The following is a 25,959-nucleotide window of genomic DNA, read 5'->3' as shown; positions in this document are numbered from 1 at the left end:
TTTTGATTCTGTTGTTTCTGACTGTCTTTCCCTGCACTAAATGGCTGTTTTTGTGCCGATATGCTTCTCTTTATTGATACAAACTCTGAAGTATTACTGATGGGCAAACATATATGTTTGTTTTTCGACGAGTTACTGACACATGTTGGTTTTTCCAGGAGTTACTGACATGTTGTTGACACATATAGGAGATACTGACACATATGTTTGCTTTCCCAGGAGTTACTGACCCGTATGTTTGTTTTTCCAGGAGTTACTGCTAGATTTTGCCAAATACCAGGAGATGGTGGAGACGACGGTGGACATGGAGCAGATTCAACAACACGAGTTTGTCATACGCGCAGATTTTGACGATAATCTCACAGGTGACTTGATTGTGTGTGTGCTTGCGTGCGTGCTTGGAGACGACAGCACGTAGCGGTCTCTGTCTGAAGAATAATCTGTAACTCCAATGTTTGTTTGATCTCTTTGTCGAGCAGGATTGAAGATTTTATGTCTATTGTTGTGCAAATGAAGACCAAGTTCTATTAACTGAAACCCCAGATCAAACACTATTTGGTACAAATTGAGTCAGGGTGCCTGGTTGTAGTAATTTAAAAACGGAGTCTTTGCGTGGGTATTTATGGCTACAACATAACTCATTTTCTGATGTCTCCAGAATGACATCTTCGTGTTCTTATGTTTGTCGATTTGGAAAAATGGACAAATTTTGACAGTTTCTGAGTTGACCCATGAACATTCCAGCACTGTTCAGTTGTCTTTTGTTTCTTTGTGTGCAGAACTGAGGAACAAAATGGACGAGCTGGAGAAGGAGATCAAGGGACAGCTGAACAAGGTAAAACATCTCGCTATCTCAGAATTACAAAGTCCTAACATTTTTGGCTGTTTTGAGTCAGAATTACAAAGTTCTGTCTAACATTTTTGGCTGTTTTGAGTCACTGAGAGGTCAGAAACCAAATGGTCTACCTGCTCTATCAATATCGTGAGATTATTCGGAGTCGTTGTCAAATATTCAAAGAATTGCATTAAAAAAACCTTGATATGATGTGAAACTCAAAGTCTTTGATGTCAAATTTCTCAACACTCGGTACATAGCCGATAGAGCTTTGTAATTCTCAGGTAGCGAATATTTTTTTTCCTTTCCGATGTAATTTGCCCAGTCTTAAAAGTACAAATCTGTGGTTTGACAGTCTATGTTCTGATATATCTTTGGTTTCCCAGGAAATGCTGCTGAACTTGTGTCTTATTTTTAGAAGCTTCATGTACAACTGCAGTTGAAATTGTCTTAGACAGCCACCCGTTGTTGAGGAGAAAAATGGTTGTCTTAAGTGGAATATCTTACACAGTGTAGTGTCATTATGATGTGGGGAAAAAATGCAAGGGGGGGGGGAAAAGGGAATTGGCCATTTGTACAGGTGATCATAAACTTTGTGACTAGATTATATAGAGAAGTTGGGCAAACAAATAGGGATGTTGGAAGAGTGGATTCTGTGTCAGTTTTTAAATTAATTATTTATTTGGGGGGGATGGATGTGATAATAGTCTTGTAGAGGATATTGTATGTGTGGGCATTCTCTCTTACATGTCCTCTCTTGTTTGGTCAAATTGATTTTGCTGGCTCCAGAGACAAAAAGAGTGGGTGGTTGGCGGGTGCTCTGGTGTGGTTTGCGTCTTCTTTCCTATCAAACATCTATCGTCCTTATCTCCCCTCCTTCTTTTTTATGTTTGTTACTCTCTTGTAACACCTCTAATCTTCTGGCGCTCATATGACCTTATGCAGTTGCGAGCGCCGTAAAACCTCTACTAAAACGAACAAAGACAAAAAGATAATAAGCCGGCAGGCAAAATGGTAAAAACTTTATCAGTTTACCTACTGTGCAAGAATGTCATGTTTTCGTTATCAAGTACCTCGGTCTTTCTGCTGGGATGTTGTATCCGTCTCAGCCCGGGTTGGCCCTGACAGGTGGGGTTGTCAGCCTGCCTCCTAAATTATCTAAATTGGGTCAATGGGGGCGTAAAAACACCTACAGTAAAAAATTTTTTTTTTTTTTTTAAATTTCTGTTGTTTTGTTTCTTCAGGTGGCCAGAGATCTGAACCTAGAACCTAACAAAACTCTCAAGTTGGAAAGTAACAACCAGCTGGGATATTTCTTCAGAGTCACAAGAAAGGTAGGAGCCTGGAGTTTAAATAAAAGGTCCTTATGATGTTTGATGCATGAGTGGAAGATTTTGTCTTGTAAAGAACTTGTGTAGAAAGTGAAAGGGATGTGAATTCCATACCCTTCCCACAGATGAGGTCTTCTGTCATGGAATGTCTAGCTATTATGTATGACCATTTAGACATTTTAAATGTTTGGACGCTTGTTTATATGTGCAAGGGAGACCAGAACTAGAAAAGAACAAACTGCTCTGCCCTTAACCTAAAGTGGCAATGCTGTGGATGTGTATTTTGTAGACATTGTTTTGAGGGAAGTGAGTTTGTTTTTCAAACACTGTAGGTGGGTGGTTGGCTGGTGCTCTAGTATGGTTTGCTCTTTATTTTCTTTCAAACATGTATCGTCCTCATCGGTCTTTTTTTTTGTGTGTGTGTGTGTTACCGTCTACCAACACCTAATCTTCTTCAAGTATATTTTGTTTTTGTAAAGTGTTTTATGGCGCTCGCAACTGCATAAGGTCATATGAGCGCGCGGGACACACCTAATATTTTCAGTTGGTAGGAAATTTTGAATTTTGCCCGTGTGGCAGCCGAAGCCTACTCTTATCGATTTTAGACCACCAAGGGATCTTTAACGTGCGCAACTTGCACACGGGACTTCCGAGATTTTTCGCCCTTGTCCGAGAAGGCTAGGTGTAGATCTTTCCTACCAGAAGATCAGGGGTGTGGCAGAAAGACAGCAGTAAGGAGGAGCCAAGGAGTAGCAGTAGAAAGGCTGCAGAAAGAATCAGGGGCCCAGAGGAGGGGGCAAAGGAGGTGAGGGGGTGGGGGCAGAAAGTGGAAATGAAAGCAGACAACAGAATATTGCTAGAGAGCAGGAAAGAAGGTGAAAGGAAACAATTTTAGAGATTAAAATTTTTCGGTCGCTACCCGGATTCGAACCTGGGACCTTTTGAATGAGAGGCCAACACCTTAACCTCTAGGCCACGAGAGCCTACTTCAAGTATATGACCTAATTGTGTCGCATATGCTGTAAAACACATACTAAGCCAAAAACACACTCTGGTCTCACATACTTCGTCTCCTCCACAGTCTTCTCTGTCCTTCTCATTAGCTTCTCTTTCTTTTTTTTTGTGTTTATGTGCTTCTCTCTTAAATGTGTTTATAAGTACAGTCGAAATTGTTTAAGTCGGCCACCCCATTGTTCAAGAGACGGGTGAATTTCTTACACATTCAGTGTCACTATAATGTTTTTTTTTTTAATGAATTAAGGTAAGTGGAAAGTGACGGGTTATTGTCTTATACAGGGCGGCTGTTAGAGTAGGCTCGTCTGTATAATGTTTGCGGGTACTGTGGTATGGTTTGGTCCTTCTTTCCTATCGGACGTCTTTGGCCCTGATCTCTCCTCCCTCTTCTTTTGTGTTTGTTACTCTCTTGTAACACCTCTAATGTTTGGCACTTATATGGCCTTATTGTGTTGCAATTGCCGTAAAATGCTTATTTTAAAAAACTAAATAGCATGTTGTTTCCTGCCACAGGAAGAGAAAGCGCTGAGGAACAACAAGAAGTACCATACCATCGATACCAACAAAAACGGTGTGCGCTTCCACAACTCATCCGTGCGACAGCTCAATGATGAGTACCAGCAGGCGCGGGAGGATTACAACGAGCAGCAGAAGAGTGTGGTGGCAGAAGTCATCAATATCGCAGGTATACAACACTCGCTACACTTCTCTTCTTTTTTACTTACTCACCAGTGTACAATGTCTTTGATGTAGTAGCCAGGCATTTCGCTCACGCATGCGTGCAGGAGATCATAGTTTGATTCCTGAGCTGGGAGAAATTTTTATAGTGTCTCGGCTCTTTCTGATGTTGTATTCCTTTCAGTCCCGTTTGGGTTGTTCAGGTCTCCTCCTGAATGATCTACATTGTGTCGATGGGGGCGTAAAACACATACATAAAAAATTTTTTAAACCCCAAAACTCACCAGTGTTGGTAATGTAATGGTTAGGCTATTCACCACTCGAGGCAAAAGATGTGAGCTTGATTCCCATCGGGGAAGTCCATTTCATCAAATTTTTCCATCTCTCTGCTGTGACATTATTTCTCACTCAGCACAGGCTGGCTCTAACATGCAGGTTGGAAGCTGCCTGCCTCCTAAATCAAGTGTTATGCCAATTGGGACTTAAAACAAGAGCAGCTACGCGCGCACGCACACACACACTTGTTTGCTTTTGGAGTTCACTTCTACTATTTTTCACTGGGGGGTTTTCTGTCCCAATCAGCTTCACGGCAAAATGTGCTGACTTACGATAAACTACACCTTAAGTCAGGGACAGTAATACAGTCTAATACACGCACATAGCAGAACACACATGGCGAACTGATTTTCATGTCTCAAATTTTGTCTTGAACTTCTATTCTCTCTCTTTGTTTTGCAAACATGTACATAGCAAATTTCGTATGCAACAAAAAGATTTCTGCATCCCGCCAATTTTGCTACGTGCATTCTAGACTGTATATCTTCAATGCTCAGTGGTTATCCTTGTCCCTGTGGGTTGTTGGAGGGTGTTTTGATGTGGTGTTCTCCCTCTTTCCTATGAAACATGTTTCATCCTTATCTCCCCCCATCCCCCCTCCCATTTTTTGTGTATGTTACTCTCATGTGTCACTCTAAACTTTGACCCTTATATTACCTTATTGTGTTGCAAGTGATGTAAAACTCTTACTAAAACAACGGACCTTGTTGTCCCTGGTGTGCCCCACAGCCGGCTACGTGGAGCCCATGTGTATGCTCAACGACATTGTGGCCCAGCTGGACGTCCTGGTCTCCTTCTCCATCGCTTCCTCCGGTGCTCCCATCCCTTATGTCAGGCCAAAGCTGCTTCCTAAAGGTCAGTCAGTTTTTAAAAAATATGATAATGTGATGCAGTGGGTTTGTGTTTTTATCATGTCGTTACCAGAGAACTATCAAGTTCTATCTGACATTTTTGGCTTTTTTGAGTTGCTAACACCATATGGTCAGAAGCCAAATGTTCTGTCCGCCGTATCAAAATTGTGAGATTATTCAGAGTCGTTATCAAGAAATCCATAGAATTGCTTTCGAAATAGCTTGACATATTGTGATACTGAAAAATATTTATGTCAGATTTCTCAAAACTAGATATTGAGCGGATAGAATTGTGTAATTCTAAGGTAAGGATGTGTGTGTTGGAGTTGGTTTGAATATCTGTAACAATGTTTTGAAGTGGATTTGTATTTTTGCTTCTGGCAATGCATCAGAATTTTGAAATGACATATTTCTGATGTTTCATTTGTTTACTCAGTGTAAATATGATTTTTAATTGTGTATGATTGGCTCCTTATTATCCCTCCTTTTTGGTGTTCGTTACTCTCTTGAACTTTACTTTTACTTTTATCCGCCGCTTATGTCCTTGTTACTCTCTTGTAAACCTTTAATTTTCTGTGCTTACAATAAGCCTATCTGAACTTATTGTGATACAAGTGCCATAAAACTCTTACTCAAATATTATTTTCTGGCACAAATACAGCAACTTCATTCCTTTGATACACTAATGCTGAAAAGCTTGTGCAGACTTAAAAAATCCAGCTAGTGATTTCTTTGTCCGTCTTGGATGTCAACATTTACTTTTTCTCAGACTTTAATGTGTTGTGGGTGTAAGATATACCCAGGGGATATGCTTGTTAAAGTTTTTTAATCCAGCAGTATATGTATAACTGTTGCAGTCTCTTCCCCCCTCCCCCTCCCCCGAACTTTACAATTTGTTGCAACTTTGTATCACTTGTTTTCTTTCCATCAATCTATTATTGTAGGAGATGGCATTCTGAGACTCACAGAAATTCGACATCCATGTTTGGAAATGCAAGATGACGTTTCTTTCATCTCCAATGATGCTACTTTTGAAAAAGGTAATTACCCTTGAAGTCTTGTGATGGGATGTTTAAGTTCTGGTTCAAACAACTCTCGGTGTGGGTGATTGACTGGTGCTGTTGCGGGGTTTGCCCTTCTTCTTTTCTATCAACCATCTGTGGGCGATATTTCTCCTCTTACTTTTCTTTGTGCGTGACTCTCAAGTAACACCTCATATCTTTGGTGCTCATATGACCTATTTGTGTTTCAAGTGCTGTCAAACCCTTTACTAAAACTATTTATGCATTTATGAACTTGAATTTTATCTATCTTTAGCTTTGTTTTTATTTTTTATTAAGGTTCAAGTTTTCGTCTGCCTAAAAGTTTGTGGGTGGTCAGAGGGTGCCACTGGTAGGTCCTGCTTCTTTTCTTTCTCTCTGTTGTTTTGTCTATTTTGCTTTTCCATGCAGTAAATGGCTTTTATTGACTCTCCCCCCACCCCCAATCCTCAAGTTTTGATGGGATTTTTTTTTTTTTCCCTTTTCCCCAGATTCCCAAATGTTTCACATAATCACAGGTCCCAACATGGGAGGAAAATCTACATACATCAGATCTGTGAGTACTAGTTAACACTTTGCCATCATATTTTGGGGAAAATCCAAAGAAACTGAGTGGTAAACATGGCCAATCGGCGAGATGAGGTGGCAAAGTGTTAAAGTAAGCTTTATGTGGTTGGCAGGTGCTCTGGTTTAGTTTGCTCCTTTTTTACCAAGTGATGATACCTGCTCTTTGTATGTTGCTACCTAATAACACCTGTAATCCCGGGCATTTATATGACCTTATTGTGTTGCAAGTGCTGTAAACTCTGGCCTGGTGTCAGAGGTAAATTTGGCGAGGCTATGGCTGCCGAAGTTAGGTGACCTTCAAACCTTGTAGTGCCCTTGGAAACTGCAAATTAAACTTTTGCGGTAAAATCTACTAACGTTTTTGAATGGACATAAAAGTTGTTGTGGAACGCACACACACATGGAAAAAGTGGAAAAAAATTGCTCAGTGCACCGGTAAGGAAAATATCGTTTTCTTCGAATTCATTATTTTGAGGAATGCCTGATTTGACCACACTAACTCACAAATTTATGTGTGGTTTTTCCAGGTGGGAGTGGCTGTGCTGATGGCCCAGATTGGGTGCTATGTGCCGTGTTCCAGCGCAGAGATTTCCGTCACTGACAGCATCCTGGCGCGTGTTGGTGCAGGAGACTCACAGCTCAAGGGCGTGTCTACCTTCATGGCTGAGATGTTGGAAACCGCCTCCATTCTCAGGGTGAGTCGCTCAGAAGCTTGAAGAAAAATATATTGAAATATTTCTTCTTTGTAGTCTATTACTGTGTGTTGTTTTTTTTTACTTGTTGTTGGGTCCCCCCCTTTTGAAGTTACAAACAACAGCTTCTGTTCTTAAGGTGAGTTTGCCAGGAGTCTAAAGGAAATAAAAATATCAGAAACATTATTTCTTTGTTGTGTTTAATGACTTTTTGTAAAACAAGTAGTAGGTCTGGTATTTTTGCTGAGATGTTGTATGTTTCTTAGTCTGGGCACGGTCAGAAGCCCACTCTAAAAATGATGTAAATTATGTTGATGGGGGGGTAACTCATTCGCTACGCCGAGCCGTGGGGGGCGGCGCGGCTAAAGTGCCGTCAATACGCTAAGCCGCCCCCGGCGGCTCGAGAACCGACGTTCAATTTTAGCTTGGTTTCTATTCCAATCCACATATCCATGTTAAAATAAAGGTCATAATATAAAGTTGACTTCCGGGTCAAGCGTTTCCACCGAAAATCGGAAGTTTTGATTCAGTTTTGAAACACGATTTCGAAGTTTATGCGACATTGTTTTATCGCGAAGCCCAAATTATAGCCAGACACCAGTCTTAGTACTTTTACACAACAAAATGTATCATTATTTTGCTCACTAAATAAATGTAGGACTCTTCTTTATAATATTGATACTACTGGACTCAAATTGCCAGTGCACTGTAATTGAGAAATCAATATTTTTGAGTGCTAGATCTGGGCCTAGATCTAAATAGTCAAAATATTTTTTTTCTCCCCAAAATCACTACTTTTTGGTGAAATTACTCAAAAAGTACCACCCAAGACATGTATGGGTTTATTCCAAATTCAATTCTGAATAATTTCATATAAGATACGAGTGTTTTTTTCTGTTTGGAATCCTTTTTTCAAAATTATTAAAGAATTATTTTTTTTTCAATATCGGAGGTTATGATCCAAATGTACAAATATTATGGAATGTATGTAAACACATCGGTCACCTACCAGCTCGCACCCCTTTTATCTCATCAAAACATCTCCATGGACACAAAGAGACAGCTTATCACCTCAATATTCATACCAACATTATGTTATCAGTGCCAGACCTGGACCTCAAACAAAACCCATGAAAGCAAAATCACGCATGCGAAATGAAATTTCTCCGCAAAACCCTTAACATCACAAGACGAGATAGGCAGAGAAATGAAGAAGTAAGAGCAGCTATCGGCACTGAGTCCTGCCTGCGTTACATAGAAAGACAGAGAATAAAATGGTTTGGCCACCTGTTACGCATGTCACCTGACCAGCCAGCCTTGAGAGCCTACTACACCAAGCACTCAGGCTATAACGGAAGAGGAAGGCCACGCAAAAGGTGGATCGAGGGTATCAAGGAAACCCTAAGAAAACATAACATCACAACTGAAAGAGCTGCGGAGCTGGCCTACCATAGAAAACTGCATCTCCCCTCGACGCTTAACGGCAACAGAGGATGAAAAAGGAAAAGTAGTAGTAGTATGTAAATAACTGCTCATTTTTCAATATTTTCCTGTTCTATATACAATTATGGTTATTTTGAGGTATAATTTGACTAGGTGCAAACATATTTTTTGAGTTTCATCTGAGATTATTAATTTTTTGTTTTCAAATTTTATCCGCAGCCAATCACAATTGTGTTGCATAATCGCCTCTTACATGAACCAAAGTTGAAAAATACTCAAATAAACAATACAGATGTGTTCTATAAACCATACTGAAAATGTTGGTATGTAATAAGTTGATATTTATTTGAATTTATGGCCCCCAAGACCTGTGAACTGCACACTAGTCATCATCTCATTTCGCCCTCCCGAAAAAAAATTTGTCCACAAGCCGAAAATAATACGTAGCGAATGAGTTAAACACATAGATTTGCTTTTTGTTTGTTTGGGGTTGGGGTTGTTTTTTTTTTTTCAAAAAATTTTTTTTCTTTTTAGATTAAACATTTGTTTTCCTCCTCTTTTGCCTTTTGTCCAGAGTGCGAGCCCTGACTCCCTTATCATCATTGACGAGCTGGGCCGAGGGACATCCACCTACGACGGCTTTGGTCTGGCCTGGGCCATCTCTGAGTAAGACAACTTGGTTTTTTTGGGTTTTTTTACATCATGTGTTGATGTTGAAAGGGATATTGAACATATTCCATCAGTTGGCGTGTGCTCTGGTGTGGTTTACTCCTTCTTTCCTATCAAACATTTATGGTCCTTATCTTTTTCTTTGTTATTCTCTAGTAATGTCTCTTCTGTGATGTCAATGGTATGGCACAAAGCTAAAAATAACACATTTTCATGACGTACCAGGTGCGTCATTGGGCATCCAAGGGGTTAATTAATCATTTTGGTGTGTATGTGTGTGTGTGTGGCGTGTTCAGTTGAAGAGATAAAGATTTGAAAGGAGGAAGAGATAGAGAAATCAATTATTGTGTAAAAGTGTCAAATGCAGCTACAGTCGAATACACACACAGCAAAACATGCACATAGCAAACACCCACAGTGAATAGATTTTCTGGTCCAGATTTTTTTTCTTGTACGTGTTATTCTTTGTGATTAGAAAAGGCGCATAGTGAAATTGGCACGTAATGAAAAGATTTCTGCGTCTGACTAATTTTGCTATTATGTGTGTACAGTCCATGCCAGCTTTAAGCACGCTCATCGGGAGAAAGCATAAGCGTGCTTAATGCCAAAGCGTGCTTGAGTGTAAAGTAGACATAATCCAGAGATTTTCTTGTAGAAAATTTCTCGTGCTATTTCCCTTTGTTTGTAAGTAGGCCTATAGCTGTCCCGCAAAAGTGTGCACTGTTATTTTTACCCGCCATGGTAGCTTTTGTTTGCTTGTTTGTTTTTGTTTTGTGGTCGAATGGGAAATGAAAACTTAATTTAGACGGCCAGTCACGATACAGCACACTAGGCCTACACACTGCCAGTGCATACCACTGCCCGCTGTACCAGGTTCATACCACCGCCTTCGTCCCACCTCGCGCGTGATACACAATCAGGATTAATGGATAGCGAGGGTCTAAGGTGAAATCGCAGCCAGCCTCCCTTTCTCGTCTCCCTGACTCTCTTTGTATTTTTAGGTGCTCTGGTGTGGTTTGCTTCTTCTTTCCTATCAAACATCTATCATCCTTATCTCCCCTTCTTCTTTTTTATGTTTGTTACTCTGTTGTAACACCTCTAATCTTCTGGCGCTCATATGACCTTAAGCTGTTGCGAGTGCCGTAAAACCTCTACTAAATTAAATTAGTCTGTGTGTAGCTTTGCCGTAGGCTAGATCCTATGTCTGCGTGCATCTCTCTGCCTTCCTCTCCGTGTGTGTGAGTGTGTGCCTCCATCACTTGTGTTCTTTATGTTTCTCTTAACACACTCCACTGCTGCAGTGTAGACAGTGTTCGAACTTCGATGGGTTATTATAAAAGTATTGGCTGTCTTGTAATGAAGGGTGCCTGAAGCCGAAGTTACCGTGCTTAAAGGCATGTAATTTATATAGCGAAAATTCGGCAAGAGCCGTTTAGCATGCTTGAGTTCGAAATGTGCTTTAAGCTGGCGTGCTTAAAGCCAGCACGGACTGTACAGTGGAATCCTGTTATAACGAGAGGGATGGGACTGGTGTCAAATGTCCGTTATAGCAAGATTCTCGTTATAATGGATCCAGTAATAAATTCAAGGGAAATAGTAAAATGCTAGCGATATTGACAGCTCGGCGTTGGCGATCAGAAAGAAAGTTCTCTAGGCTAACTCGCCCTCTGTGTTGTCCCCCACCCCACCACACCCTTTGGTGCGTTCCATCTGCTTGCACACAATGGGAACATATCCCGCCCACGTCACATGTTCGCTCTGTCCATCACAGTGCAGCACAATGACCTCTCCATCCCCGCGTCGGAGAAGTGAGAGGCATGATAGGCCTAGATAATCTAGACTAGGGTGGCCTATCACATTATGCGTTCTGCTTGTCTGTGCATGCCACACTCTCCCCACTCATTCAATCCGGCCTTCATTGTTGGCACTCGTGGGCTCTCCCATTCTTAGTTTCGCAAGATAACCAGCAAGTTCCTCAACTGGCGAGGTTTTACATGAATAAATGGCATATGTGCTGTGCACAGCAGCAGATATATTCCGGTATAACCGACTCGGATGTTTGTCTGATTGCGTTATATTAGTATTTTATTTACAAAGATAAAGAAGGGAAAAAACGGGGTTTTAGAAAAGTGTCTTTATAACAGACTTTTCGTTATCTCAGGACTCGTTATAAGTGGATTCCACTGTACTAAATTGTAGTTTTGTTCTTGGGGTATACCAAAAAAAATTTATTTTATTATTATTATTTTTTTTCCCTCTCACTTTGTGCTCAGACATATCTCCATAAAGATCAAGTGCTTCTGTGTGTTTGCCACACACTTCCACGAGCTGACAGCTTTGGCTGACGTTGTACCAACGGTGAACAACTTGCACGTCACAGCTCTCACCACTGACGACACTCTCACACTTCTCTATAGAGTCAAGCCAGGTATTGGTTTTGGGTTTTGTTTTTGTTTTATTTTATTTTTTATGAAGATTATTTTTTTCTTTTTATAGTTTATAATGTATGTGTTTTTATGCCCCCATTGACGCAATTTGGATCATTTAAGAGGCAGGCTTCTGGCCCTGCCTATCAGGGCCAACCTGTAATTAGACACAACATCCCATCAGAAAGACTGAGTTACTCTATAAAAGATGATTCCCCACACTGGTTTGAACTCATTTCCTGTGTGCAACTGTGAATCTCCCTACCACAACACCAGAGACATTGGTCTCCTCACCGTGTACATGTGGACTTTCGCATCGTCTTTTTGATCAAATACAAAACAGTGATAAAATAGTTAGCTTAGACCAGACATTCAAGATGAGAGAGGTTGAAACCCCAGACTTTTAGTCAGTGTCAAGTAGACTTGGGCAGTACATAACAAACTTACTTACTTACTACCTGTTACGCCATCTTGGGTTTAGGGCAGCAACAAAGGATCTCCAGCTCTGTCTGTTTTGGGCCGTCTTGGTCAACGTCCCCCACGAATGGTTCCAGGACTTAATGTCAGACTCTACTGTGCGTCTCCAGGTCACTTTGGGTCTGCCCCTCTTGCGATGTCCTTCTGGTGTCCAGTGGAGGGCAGTCTTCACAATAGAGTCTGGTTCTCTTCTCAGAACATGCTCAATCCATCTCCTTCTTTACATAACAAACAGTAAGAGATAAAGTGGAACCAGTTCGAGATATTCACCCTTTGCAGAGGAGAATGTGTCATCTGAAACTGGTGGTCCAAGTGGACAGTGTCATGCGGGGAAAAAATGGGGGGGTATTTTTTATTGTCTTAGACAGATGGCCTCTAGAGGATGTTTCATTGTAGTGACATTCTGTTCTGAGGGTATGTGTGTGTTTGCATTGTTATGTTAGTGTTCAGTCAAAGCTGCTCAAATGGCCAAAAAACCCTGGGGCGGTGCCACTGACTGAAGTGTCTTTAGACCATTCCCAAAGGGGGGACATTTCTCATTCTTATGCACCATAGAATTGTAAATGGGTTGGTCGAACAATGTCATGCTCATAACTGTGCCTGAAATACAACAGGGAACTGCTGCTTTTTCTTTCCTAATCCTTACTATCGTCATTTTACTCTACTTCTTTTGTATGTTTGTCACACTCTTGTGACCGGCTATTTCCGGGATGCCTTCATAGTCGAAGCAGACTTTGTGCTGATGAAGCTAGAGAGGTGAACAGAGTAAGACTTCTCTGTTGACATCCACCCCTTGGCGCTCATATGACCTTGCGCAGTTGAGAGCGCCCGTAAAATCTCTACTAAAACAAAAACAAAATGGCCAAATCACCTGTACAAACGGTCATTATTTCCTCCCTTGGTTTTTTTTTTAAAACCATTACTGGTATAATGACTTTGCATAAGACTGACATTTTTCTCTTCAACCATGGGTGGCTGTCTTAGACAATTTAGACTGTGTTTGTGCTGACTTAAATGAGTTTATATCAGGGTATAGCTGTAAAGTAGAGCAAAAGAGTGAACCTGTTACATTATCATATTATTATATGTGGCTGTGACAAATTTACTTTCTCTTTTTGCTGTCCAGGTGTGTGTGACCAGAGTTTTGGCATCCATGTGGCAGAGCTGGCACACTTCCCTAAACACGTTATCGAGGTTTGTCATGTTGTGTTGTTGAGCAGTTTGTCTTGTTGTGCTGTTGAGCAGTTTGTGTTGAGTTGTTGAGCAGTTTGTGTTGAGTAGTTTGTGTTGTTGAGCAGTTTGTGTTGAGTTGTTGAGTAGTTTGTGTTGTTGAGCAGTTTGTGTTGTTGTGTTGGTGAGAGTTTGATGTGAGTGAAACATCCTGCTAGATACAATTGGACCGTCAAGTGTAAGACTCTGCCATACACTATTTTGAAAAGTGACATGTGATGTACGGTATTTTACACTGATCAGTCGAATTGGATTAAATTTGTGTTTGGCGGATAATTTGGTGTGGTTTGCTCCTTCATGCTTATCAAACATCTATCGTCTTTATCTCGCCTCCCGTTATTTGTGTGGTATTCTCTAGTAGCACATCTAATCTACTTCAGCACTTGATAAATATGATTTTTTTGAGGGATGGCATTTTTGTTTGAAGGAGTGTTTGTGGTGTCAATATTGTAGTATACAGAGTAAAGGTTTCGATCTGTTTGTCAGTCCTCGTTATGTTTTGAATGTTTGAATCTTTTCATCGATTTTATTCAGGACTGCATACATAAGTGTTCGTCTTTTGAAAAACAAAGTGGTTACCCTGTCTTACATTTATTTGGCTCTATTGCCTTTGTCTATTATCTCTGATCACTTTATTTTTAGGATATTTTAACATAAAAGACTACAAAACTGTTGTACTATTGTAATTTGAGTACAGGTTTTAATTTGAAGCTTATTTAACAAATCTACAGGCAGCGAAAGAGAAGGCCAGCGAACTAGAAGACTTCCAGAACATTGGACTTGAATCAGAGGGTCTGGCTGGTGACGACGAACCAGCTGTGAAAAAGAGGAAACTTGCCAAACAGGTAGATTGTTGATGCGTCACAGTTACCTTTGCCACACATGTGGTCTCCTGTGATATTGTTTTAATCTTCCTTTCTTTCTTATTGCTTTACTGAATGGGGTTGGAAACCACAGCATTCTGTGTACCTTGATCAGTCCAGAATAATTTTGTGAACATGCCCGTTTAGTCCAACTTTCCTTTCTGTATGTTGGTGTGCGTACATTCGTAGTTGTTCATAATGTAAAAAACACAAGGGGGTTTGTGGGAAGTGGTATCTTTTTTACAGGTGGCTGTTACAGCAGGTTTGACTGTTCTCATTATTGTATTTATCCTGTGTTTGTTTCGTTTCCAGGAAGGGGAAGAAATCATCCAAGACTTCCTTAGCAAAGTGCGAAAACTGCCTCACGACACGCTAACCTCTGAAGAGCTTCTGGACAAGGTGAAAGAATTCAAGACAGAAGTGATGGCCAAGGACAACCCATTCATCAAAGACTTGCTGGCCAGAAAGTCGAGAACTTAACATAATCATTGTGAATGAATTGTTGTTTACATTTCAGATTCACAAAGAATTTTCTCTCAGGAAACTAAGCCTAGAGCTTACTCATAAGTCTAGCATGGTTGAAATCAGTTTTATAAAATTCCAATATATAGTGGAGTCTGCTCATCCCAACATGGATAATCCAAAAAGAGTGGTAAACTGAATGAAAATAAAATCTCCCTTTCTTTAATTCGTATATTTGAGCAACTTCTATAAACCAAAAACCCTACTAAACCGAAGAAAATCCAGTGGTTCTGCAGATTTCGGTTAAAGTGGGCTCTATTGTACGTGTTCTGTATTGTTTTCATGATCAAATATGATGTAAAGCAACATATATGAGTATTTCTGTACAGTTTGTTAAATGATTGATTGTGGCTGAGGATTTTTGGAAATTTATTTTGCCCCAACATAACATTTCTTCATGAGATGATAGTTTTGGGGAAAGTTGTCAATGTCAAAAGCCAATTTGTATCCGACTTAGAATAAACTTATAAAAAGTAAAATCTTTGTGTCTTCATTTTTCATTTATCAATATATAGTATAACACAGATAGCTCGAATTTATCGGGACCAGTCTTGGTAGTTAGAGAGATCCGAAATTCGAGGGCTATCTTACACAGATAAAGAAGAAGAGAAAAAAGGGGACTGCAGGCACAGTTTGACAGATGCGTGATTTCGGGTCTTCTGTCTTCAAATTATCAGTGTTATTACTGTATCGCTAATTTTTCTTGTTGAAAATTTAAAAATTGGTGATTCTGAAGTTTCATTTTGTAATTTCATGCTGTTGAGCATTTTTGGCCATGTGTTGCCCATTTAGGGATGTTTGGGACAGAATGCACTCAATGTTTTGGTGAGAGTTGTAAACAGTGTGCATGGCCAAAATTCGAAGTTATGGAAGAACATAACTCGACTCTCTTGCTCACTCACTTACTCACTGGTAACTCCTAAGCTTCGGAACGTATTTGACCTGTTTGTGTTCCATGTGGTGTAAAACTTACCTTAACTCCAAAGCATTTTTCTCCCACAATAAATCATTTCTCTGCACTAGTCAGAGGGAATGTCGATACCTGTGCTGTGGATCATTTCATGACATGCTCATTTTGTGTCACATTCATGGGGCACTTTGAGTGGCCCCAGAGATAAAGCCTAGCATGCACTCAGCGAACATACACATAATGTACAGATTTTCAGGTTCCCAAATTCTTTTTTATATATTCAGAGAACATTAATAATAATTATCAAAATTATCATAATAATAATAATTGATATCATTTGTATAGCGCAAATAAATTCCTGCTCCACAGCAAGCTCTGTGAGCTTTACATTACAGCTAAGAGGAAAAAGATATTTATTTTTCCTAATGGGTAAAAATTTGTCGGTCAATGTGACTTCAGAATTTTATCTGATTTATTTTTTTTAACCATGCATTCAGGAAGGAAAGAAAAAGTTTGTATTTCTTTTTAATGGAGGGTTTTTTTCGCCCCCATCGACACAAGTTAGATCTTCTAGGAAGCGAGCTTTCAAGCCTGATTGTCTGGGCCAACCTGAGCTGAAAGGGATACAACATCTCAGCAGAAAGGCCGAGATCCTTTTACTTTTATAATTCTCCTCACTCAAGAACTGAACTAGGTCTCCTCTGTGCGACAATGCAGTGCCTAACTGCTAGTGCTACACCACGGACATTGACTAAGAAAAAAAAAAGAAAAAGTCCTCGTTGATGAGCTGTTGACTCATACACTTGATACACTCGACTGCCTAAGACTGGGGTGAATGAATTCTAGTCTTCTTCCTCCTGTCTTCAGAGGTCTGAAACCTCTTGGATATTCTCCATTTTTATTCCTTATTTTGGATGGGCACAATGGTTCAGCTGTTGATAATTAAACTGTGTGTGTGTGGGGGGGGGGGGGGGGGGGGGGGGGATTTGAACATGCGGATAACTTTAGAATGTCAGATGTACGCCATTGGCCGATATTTATAGTAACAACCATCTTGTTTGACATCATTGAGGGATTCCCACTTTGTTGTCGTTCACGATGGCAACACGACTGCAAAGCACAATTGCAGTATGTATTTTTAAAGCCAGTAGCCTACAGTGGCGGAGTGGTTAGTGCGCTTGTCTCCAAAGCAGAAAGTCCAGGTTCGAGCCTTGGTTCAGCTACAGATTTTTTTTTCGCCCACCCACCTCTAATGGGTACCTGACTTCGAGTTGGGAAGTAAAGAGAAGTCAAACAAGATGGTTATTACTATAAATATCGGCCAATGGCGTACGTCTGTCGTTCTAAAGTTATCCGCATGTGGAATTTGAGGTTTCTTCTCATTCCCAGATTTCTAGGGATATTTTCCCCTTTCTGTCCAGTGCCCTGACGAGAGAGCAAGAGCTTTATTTTCAAAATGACAGACACGTTTGGTAGGTAAGGATGAGAACACTACTGATCACATTCATGAAACATTTCAACAAAACCAGAAAGCCATAGAATATCAAGGGACATAACAATATCATTGCTCGAATGCAACAAACATAATTGGATTTATTCCCCTTTACATTTCATTATCAGAGGTGCCAGATCTGCTTGTTTAGGCCTACTGACACTGTACCTGTCCCGCGGTTTTATGCACACAAAAAATCTAAAATTATGCAAAATGAGCCCAGAAATGTGAATTTTAAACAAAGAATGATAAAGGAAAATAAACAGAAATTATGCAAAAAATATCAAATTTTGCTAAATTATGCGGGTGCATAAAACCCTGAGGACAGCTGTACATGTAATTGTTTTAGTACGATAATGTAAATTTGATAAACTGTTTTACGGCTCTCGAAACTGGTCGCATGAGAGTGCAGGGCATATTAAACATTTTCAGTTTTGGTAGGAGTTAATTTTGAATGTTTCTGTGATAGTGATAGTGGCCGAAGGCTAGAGCTACCTATCGATTTTAGGACCACCAAGAGATCTTTAGCGTGCGCAACTTACACACGGGACCTTCAAGATTTTTTCGCCCTTATCCGAGAAGGCTCAGGGGTGTGGCTGAAAGACAGCAGTAGGGAGGAACCAAGGCGTAGCAACTGAAAGTCAGGGGCCCAGAGGAGGGGGCAGAAAGAAAGTGGAAAATATAGCAGACGACAAAACATGAGTCAGAGAGTAGTAAAGGGGGTGAAAGAAGAAAATTTGCCGTCGCTGTTCGATTTCGAACCTGGGGTGTACACCGTACTTCTCGACCAGACCACAGCCCCCCGCCCCCCCGATGGTGATGATAGTCAATGATAGACTTCGGCGATCATGGTTCGTATTCACAACCTGCTTTCCGTCAATGCTCTCCACACAAAAATATGTAATATTTTCCTGTTCTTTCCCCATTACCCATCTGTAGACACTTTCCAAATTATGGGTGTGAACCAGTTTTATTTTACGTTTACTGTTTACTCTTGTAGTTAAATGGAAGAATAAGAGTTAACCCTATTCGTACGTCGTGTTTTACTATTGTAATTGTATCCATACGACGTGGGGAACTCTGTGCCACCACTTTCCAAAGAGGAAATTTACTCGTTAATCCGATCCGTACGCTTTGCATAGCATTAGCAGTCTGTCAAATGATTTTTTGAGATATACTGAAAGTTTCAAGGAGATCTTCGTTTTAGAAGTATTCTAAAATGTGAAGAATACAACACCTGGGATACAAAATGACCTCATGGCGTACCGATAGGGTTAATGACTCAAAATCAAAAGAGCGCGGTGAGCAGGCGATATATATATTTTTGAGAGAAGAGGAAGAATTTTCAAGGTCACTGTACACATGAAGTTTACGGCTGTTCGGTTACAGTTATACATTCACATCATGGTGTTTCCTGGCGGTTAAATTCAAAACGTGTAGGCCCTACCACCCCCCCCCCCTAAAAAAACCCAAACACACACACACACACACACACACACACACACACACACACGACAAACGCACTCACACAAAATAAAAAACAACGACAAACTGGTCAACCAATAGCCTACATGCACCATATCACCTTCAGCTTTAGGGAAGCTAATTGCATATGGGCTCACTGGTGCGTTCGTTAAAAAACTGATATCGTCTACCGTTACCCCCCCCCCCCCCCCCCCCTCTTCCGCTTTTTTACTTTCTTTTAAAAAAATAATAAAAACTTCAGAAATGTGCCTGTTATTGACAACGTCCAGTCTTTCTCTGCCAGTTCAGTGTCAAGTTGAACTTCTTGTTTGTTCCATAACCGCATCCCACAAGAGTTTTGTCTTATATAAACTACTACTACTACTACTACTACTACTACTACTACTACTACTACTACTACTACAACAACAACAACAACAACAACAACAACAACAACTACTACTACTACTACTACTACTACTGCTGCTGCTGCTGCTGTTCTGTTGCGACTGCTGCTACTACTATCTACTGCTGCTGCTGCTGATTGTATTGTTTGTACGGTATAGCCAAGGAGATTAAAAGTAAGTTCTAAACTCCTTGGGTATAGGGCACAGCGCTCCACAGCAAGCTTTCCAGATGAGCTTTATTTAGGCTACTGCTGTCATTATTATTATTATTATTATTATTATTATCTTTAATTATTATTGTTTTCTTTAAATTTATATTATTATCCCCCCCCCCTTCCAAGCAAACCCCAGTAAGCATAAAAATTATAATATATTATTATTGAAGCATAACAACAACGCGTCCATAGCAAACTTGTTTAGCCTGCACTCTCGTACAGTGAATTAATCTTTTCCAGATTCGAATTTAGTTAAAGTATTTTTTTTAAATTTCTTTTTTCTTACCAGTCAGAACAATTTTTGAACTTCAACCAATGTCCGTCTAGAATCTACATGATAGGCCCTACTTATATATATCTCTACATGTAATCTTAGCTTTTAGAAAAAGGGGTATCAAGCAAGGGGTTCCATTCAAGGAGACTGATATTAACGTACTTTCAGATGTACATGTACGGTAAATTAAACCGATCGAATTGTATTAACGCCAGCTTGTGCTTGAAATTGAAAGCAGTGGCATCAGCTCGGATTAGGCCAAGCCAGAGGAAACTCTTCAGTGGGGGGAGAAATGGGGGCATTCGTACGGGTAAACACGCTTCCTTGAACACTGCGCATGCGCGGTTACCTTTCACAGTCGATGAGAGGCCGTTGGCGAAACTTACGCTAGGGGCAGCAGCATTCGAGGAAGTAACTGTGACGACAGGCAGTGCCAGTGGTCGGTCCTTTTTGGATTATTTCGTATTCATTCAGTTTCAAAAGGATCTCTGTGTCTTAAATATTCAGGAATGTGAGGGCTACACTGATTAGTGCAAGGTGGATATATTGCTCTATTCTGTTCTGGGACAATGTCTCGTGCCAAAAAGGAGGAGTACGAGAGACTCAGAAGTCTGATCAATCAGTGGAATGATGACCACTACGACATTTTCGAGCTGAGTTTGCCAAACGAGGTAAGATTTTCTGAGTTTTTACTTTTTTGTGGACGAACCAGTTACATGGAAATCAAATGCATACGTGCTATTAGCAGTCATTGTTTGCAGAGTAAGAACCTGTATCTACCTGTTGTATCGGAACGCTATGACACAGGTGACACACTTAAAGCGTCAACAACAATCCAACATGGCCGACCTTGACAATACCTGGATCCGCTACCAACAGAAAGGACTCTTCCTTCTTTTGCGTCCGTTAATTTCTTACGTAAATTAAGATGCTGTTAGTCCTTAATCGAGGGGTACAATTTCTTCTCTCCATTATTAATAATAAGTGCGAAATGACCATCAACAATGTGACTAAATAGATTTACCTGCTTTTAAATTTGTAAACATACACACGTTAACAAAACGGAAGTAGGAATTCGAATTGGTCGAAATCGAAATGAATGAGGGTGGGGCAAACCTGGGATTGACGTGAGAGGATGGTATTCCCCCGCATATGATTCATTGAGTGGACAGTCATCTAGGTTTCCCCAGTCGCATCACTAACATTCCAATCAAGGTCCATGTGACTATTTTTAGTCACATGGATGATAGAATAATAGAGCTTTAAGACACAGCAATCTTTCTAGAATCTCCGTTTAAAAAATAAGGCAGTGAAAATATAATGAATGCCTTGTTCCTAAGGTCAGACCTGTACTGTCACCGTCATATTAGATTCTACAATGTAAAGTCTGTCTCTACTCTACTAAAGTTGACTTTCATTTAAAAAATTCAAAATCTTATCTTATAGATCTAATCTAGATATAGAATCTAGATCTAGATATAGATCTATATAGATCTAGATCTATATATATATTGTGATTTTTGTTGTTCTTTTATTTTCCACAAAATATGTCATCACTGTCAGCTCTTGCACAGTGTGTCGAGAAAGCCCACTGAGGGGGTTTCTTCTACCCTGTTCTTCTTTTCTCACCTCCTCTTTCCATATTTCTTCTGTTCTATCTTCTCTTCTTCTTCTTCTTCTTCTTCTTCTTCTTCTTCTTCTTCTTCTTCTTCTTCTTCTTCTTCTTCGTCAACTCTTCTTTTTGAAACTCTGCTTCATAGATTATTCTTTTATAACAGATTTTTCTCATAGATTCATTCTTTCTATTCCTGGGACCTGTGAGTTGGTCTTTTGTCTGTGTTCTCAAACTCATCTTCTTTCTTAGATTATTCTTTGATAATAAAATGTATATTTCTTCTCATAGATTCTTCTTCGTTCCATCCTAGGATAGTTTGAATTCTTAAGATTCTTCCCTGTGATTTTTTCCTAGGTTTGCAAGTTTCCTTGTTCCAACAAACATCATGGCATAGCTTTTTTTATGATGATTGATGATGTATTTTTCCCTTAACTCACTGGGTTAGCTTGTCACTGTATTGTCAGACTTGGAACCATTAAATCTAGGTTCAAATCCTGTTAGGGGTCAGACATTGTCATGATTGTTTCTTATGGGAAAGTTATTTCAAGAATCGTATTTTCCTCATTTCACCCTGGTGGGAACGGGAATGGGTATCCGTGTAAAGTCAGTGGTGTCTGAGGATTCTAGGGTGTGCTGATATTATTTTTAAAAGCACGAACTTGCTGTCGAGCCGATGTACTACAAGTGTACAAGAATGTTTTAGAACTATTGACTATTGTTATCATGAATCTGCCACTTCTATAGAGAAACAGAAATGGTTCATTTTCTTTTCTTGACTGTCAATTTTGAATACCTGAAGCTACAGCAAGCACCTAGCACATCTCTGTGATTGGCCCAAATATAGAAATGACATATTTCCGCCATCTGTTTTTGTCGTCTTCCGGGGCTTTCCTGGCCCGCCAGTTGACGAGATCTCACCAGAGACAATGTACGTAAGCATACACTCTCTCTGATCTCACCGTGGCGGGCCCGCTTTGCGTATGTGTGTATGTGTGCGTGCGCCTATGTGTGTGTGTGTGTATGTACAACTTTGAGGAGAAGGTAAATTTATGGAACGAGAATTGCTGAGATTGTTTAAAAGATATAACACTTGATCACAAATTAATACAACAAAAAACCAAAGACAGCAAGATCTAGTCAACAGTTACTAGCGAGGGAAGCCCTGGAAGACGACATAAATAGATGGCGGAAATATACATCATATTTGGGCCAATCACAGAGGTGTGCTATGTTTTCGCTGTAGCTGTATTTTGAATGGTTTTGATTAATTTGATGGTCCTGGCCGTATAATATTATAATAACTTCAAAGAACAAAAAGGTTTTAAATACTACTTTTCTCAAGAGAAGTGATGTGTTAAGATTTTTCGAGGCTCCTGTCGTGCCTGTAATAAATTTTAAAAGTAAAATTGATTTGCACTCTTCTTTTGTACAGGACAGATGAGCCATTAGAAAGCCACGGTGTACAGAGGCATAAAATGTTTTTAAAAAAATGAAAGCTTTCAGTTGTGGGACTTTTTGGAGAGCATTCATTAAGGAATAATTCAGTGAGCCATGCATGGTAGAGGAATTTAATTAATTGCCGTTTGGGACAATGAGAATATCTGAGCTACTTTTCACTCCAATTCAGTTTTATGGAGCTTCAGACTTTTCTTTCTGTTAACCAGCACGTCAACAACTCTGCAAGTTTTGCTTCTTGAAGAGTAATGTTGCTGTGATAATGTGGCTTCAGTGGCCTTCTATTCTTAATGACTCTATCTTATAATGGCAAATTGATCAACTTTATAGTCAAGGAAAGGGAAACTACGCTCAGAGACTCTATGCCTATCCCAGTATCAAGGGGTTTTAAAGTCTCTGTCATGGCTTTTTTTACCCTTGAGTGAGAATGGAAGCGTGTCTTGTAATTTTTATTTTATGAAGGGAACTTTTAGGTTTTCTTTTTGACATGGTGTTTCCTTTTAGGGAATTTGTACAGCTCACTCTCATGAGTTGCAAGGCTATTTCTTTATGGAATTGCTCAGTCATCATGCGTGTTTGCTAATTGAAAATTGATAATATTGGTGCATCATTCTGTATTTTTAATTTAATTTCTAAGTTTCTTCTTAGAACAAACACCTTTTAAAAATTTTCTTTTTGCATATTTTTCTTTATCAAACAGTTGGCATTACTCATTATGTACTGAACTTTATGTGGAGGTCAGTTTGGTGATTTAACTCCAAATTGAGTATGAGTATTGGGGGTCTTCAAGTTTTACTCTGAGTTGTTAGATTATATTATAATAGCATTTCATGACTGTGTCGCCATTTTTTTTTTTGTTGCTTCTATTCCTTTGTTTTTATATATTTATTTTGCTTTTTTGCTTTGCAGAAATATTATGTGAACACCATCTCTATCACTATACCTCTGTTCTCCCAGACCTGATAGCTTTGATTGTCCATTAATATTGCCCTTAAAAAAGATAATATTGTTCACACAATATTCTTTTGTTTTTCTTTTATCTGCTGTAGGATTTGGAATTCCATGGAGTGGTGAGATTTTTCTTTCAAGGTGCGGTTGGTGCTAACGTGATTACAAAATGTATCCGTGTGGCCAGCACCGCCACCACAAGGGAGGTCATCGATGTGCTGATCGAAAAATTTCGACCGGACATGCGGATGCTGTCGCAGAACAAATATGCCCTATATGAAGTGCATGTCAATGGAGGTTAGTACTTTTAATGTGATTTGTCTCATAGTATTGGACCATTCCATAAAAAAGGTGACACATACTATATGCGGAGATAAGACCTACGAAAACAAAAATTCTAAACAGTGATATAAAGTAATAGCTATTTTTTACTTTGTTAGAGATACAGTCTTTCTTCTAATCACTTTTCCATCATTGGAGTCTGTGACATTTTTAGCTTTTTCCCGATCTGTCAATAGGATTTTTTAAAGTGATAAGCTGTTTTGCCTTGTGACATTTACTACATTGTAACGTCGGTGCAATAATGCGCAGATTGACGAATACACAAACTTTTAGTTGGCGCAATAATAATGGGCGGATTGGTGGAAAAGTGTTAGCAACAAAAAAAAGTCCTCCAAAAAACGAAAATGAAGAACGGTCACTATCATTGCTTCTATATTTTTTTAGGCGGGTTATCGTCCTTGCATTTTGTGTGTCACTTTGGCCCTTGGTAAATATTTCTACTAAATAGTGTTTTTTTACCTTAAAACACAGAACTTTGGTACGTAATATATTATGTACCATCATAATGACCCTCAGTAAAAGTTAAAGAAAGTAATTGCAATGGCTTTGTATAAAATGGGACTTTGTGTGTATTTTTTTATGTTGGGGATGTCAAATATTTTGTTGACATATTTTATAGGTACTTTCTTTCTGCCCACCTGTCTCATCAGTATCTTTCTTTGTATCATGTGTGTGTATAGTGGTTTAATACCTTTCTCTTAAATATGAAACAGAACAAGATGAGAGTTAAAAACAAAGCACAGCCCAGTCTAATATTTTGCTGTTACTCTGCTGTCTTAGGAAATAACTTTAATTACAAGCTACACGCACTCTCACACTGTTTTTCATTGGCCTCTATTTTTATGCCCTTTTCAATTTACAGCCCAATATTGTTCTAGGAATGGGGGCTCTGAATGAAGACCCAATTATGATACAATGAGACAGGAAACTTTTGAAACGTAACAGTTTCACACATATTACATACAGATCTGCGATGAATCAGAATCCAGTAGACTCTCGGGCTTATAAACATAAGTTATTGAATTAATGGTGCGTTCCATTCCCCATGCCAACCCCTCCCCTCCATCCCAGCTCTCGAAAATTCCAGTACATGGAGCTAATATGGTGTCTATGACTATGACATTTAAAGGCTTTATTTTCTTGGGTCCGTGCTCCCAGAGTGGATGGTGGAGGGTGCCCCTGGTAGGTCCTACTTCTTTTCTTTCCCTTCTGTTGTTTCTGTCTGTCCGTTTTTGCTTTTTTCCATAATTATTTGAGCACATCTTTGCCCAATACTGACAGCTGACACACTGCACATTCCTTTTGGTTTCGTCAGGCCTGCCTTCTTCTTTGTTCTTCTTTGTTCTTCTTTGTTGTTGTTGTTGTTCTTCTTCTTCTTCTTCTTCTCCTTCTTCTCCTTCTTCCTTTTTGTCCTTTTTCTTCTCCTTCTCTTCCTCCCCATCCTCCATATCCTCCTCCTTTTTATCATTCTCCTCCACCTTTTCCTCCCTCGTCCCCTCTCCTCCTCAGGACTTACATTCTCAGTATTTTTCAACAGTCTACGAGCTCCCATTGAAATGTCTTAGTAGAGTTCAAGTCAGACTAATTTTAAAAAGACGTATGATTTCAAGAAGGTCAGAATTGCTGAATCATCAGTATTTAAGGGCTTTATTAAAAATCTTTGAAAGATTCAGCTAGCAACAGACCATGTATCTTGTATAGAGCGGGAAAAATATTGCGTTTAACCACTCTGGTTTAACTTTATGAAGACACTAATCATGTGATACATAATCTTTTCACAAGACAATTATATCCGTGCTGTCCATAACATTTTCACAACGTAAATGGCGTGGTTTTGTGGTGGTGGTGGTTTGAGGGGGGGGG

The 25,959-nt window shown here is 39.7% G+C and overlaps 2 protein-coding genes across 2 annotated transcripts in view; both read left to right on the top strand.

Moving 5' to 3' along the window:
* LOC101850333 (DNA mismatch repair protein Msh2) overlaps window positions 1-15,453 on the top strand; it is a gene marked incomplete at its 5' end in the record, with an annotated part of 31,762 nt that extends 16,309 nt beyond the window's left edge. Inside the window, 13 exon segments of the mRNA XM_013082526.2 lie at window positions 251-365; window positions 780-835; window positions 2,080-2,169; window positions 3,694-3,865; window positions 4,924-5,049; window positions 5,990-6,085; window positions 6,577-6,641; window positions 7,180-7,347; window positions 9,362-9,453; window positions 11,730-11,884; window positions 13,486-13,553; window positions 14,321-14,434; window positions 14,765-15,453. Coding sequence (XP_012937980.1) covers window positions 251-365; window positions 780-835; window positions 2,080-2,169; window positions 3,694-3,865; window positions 4,924-5,049; window positions 5,990-6,085; window positions 6,577-6,641; window positions 7,180-7,347; window positions 9,362-9,453; window positions 11,730-11,884; window positions 13,486-13,553; window positions 14,321-14,434; window positions 14,765-14,932 — 1,485 coding nt within the window. The 3' untranslated portion in view covers window positions 14,933-15,453.
* Window positions 15,454-19,991: 4,538 nt separating this feature from the next.
* LOC101853852 (afadin) overlaps window positions 19,992-25,959 on the top strand; it is a gene marked incomplete in the record, with an annotated part of 77,252 nt that continues 71,284 nt past the window's right edge. Inside the window, 2 exon segments of the mRNA XM_013082525.2 lie at window positions 19,992-20,407; window positions 23,856-24,051. Of these exon segments, the coding sequence (XP_012937979.1) occupies window positions 20,306-20,407; window positions 23,856-24,051 (298 nt within the window).

Source organism: Aplysia californica, unplaced genomic scaffold, assembly GCF_000002075.1.
Source record: "Aplysia californica isolate F4 #8 unplaced genomic scaffold, AplCal3.0 scaffold00179, whole genome shotgun sequence".
Taxonomy (NCBI): Eukaryota; Metazoa; Mollusca; class Gastropoda; order Aplysiida; family Aplysiidae; genus Aplysia; species Aplysia californica.
The sequence above is the reverse complement of the archived record's forward strand: the minus strand, read 5'-3'. Positions and strand labels throughout refer to the sequence as shown.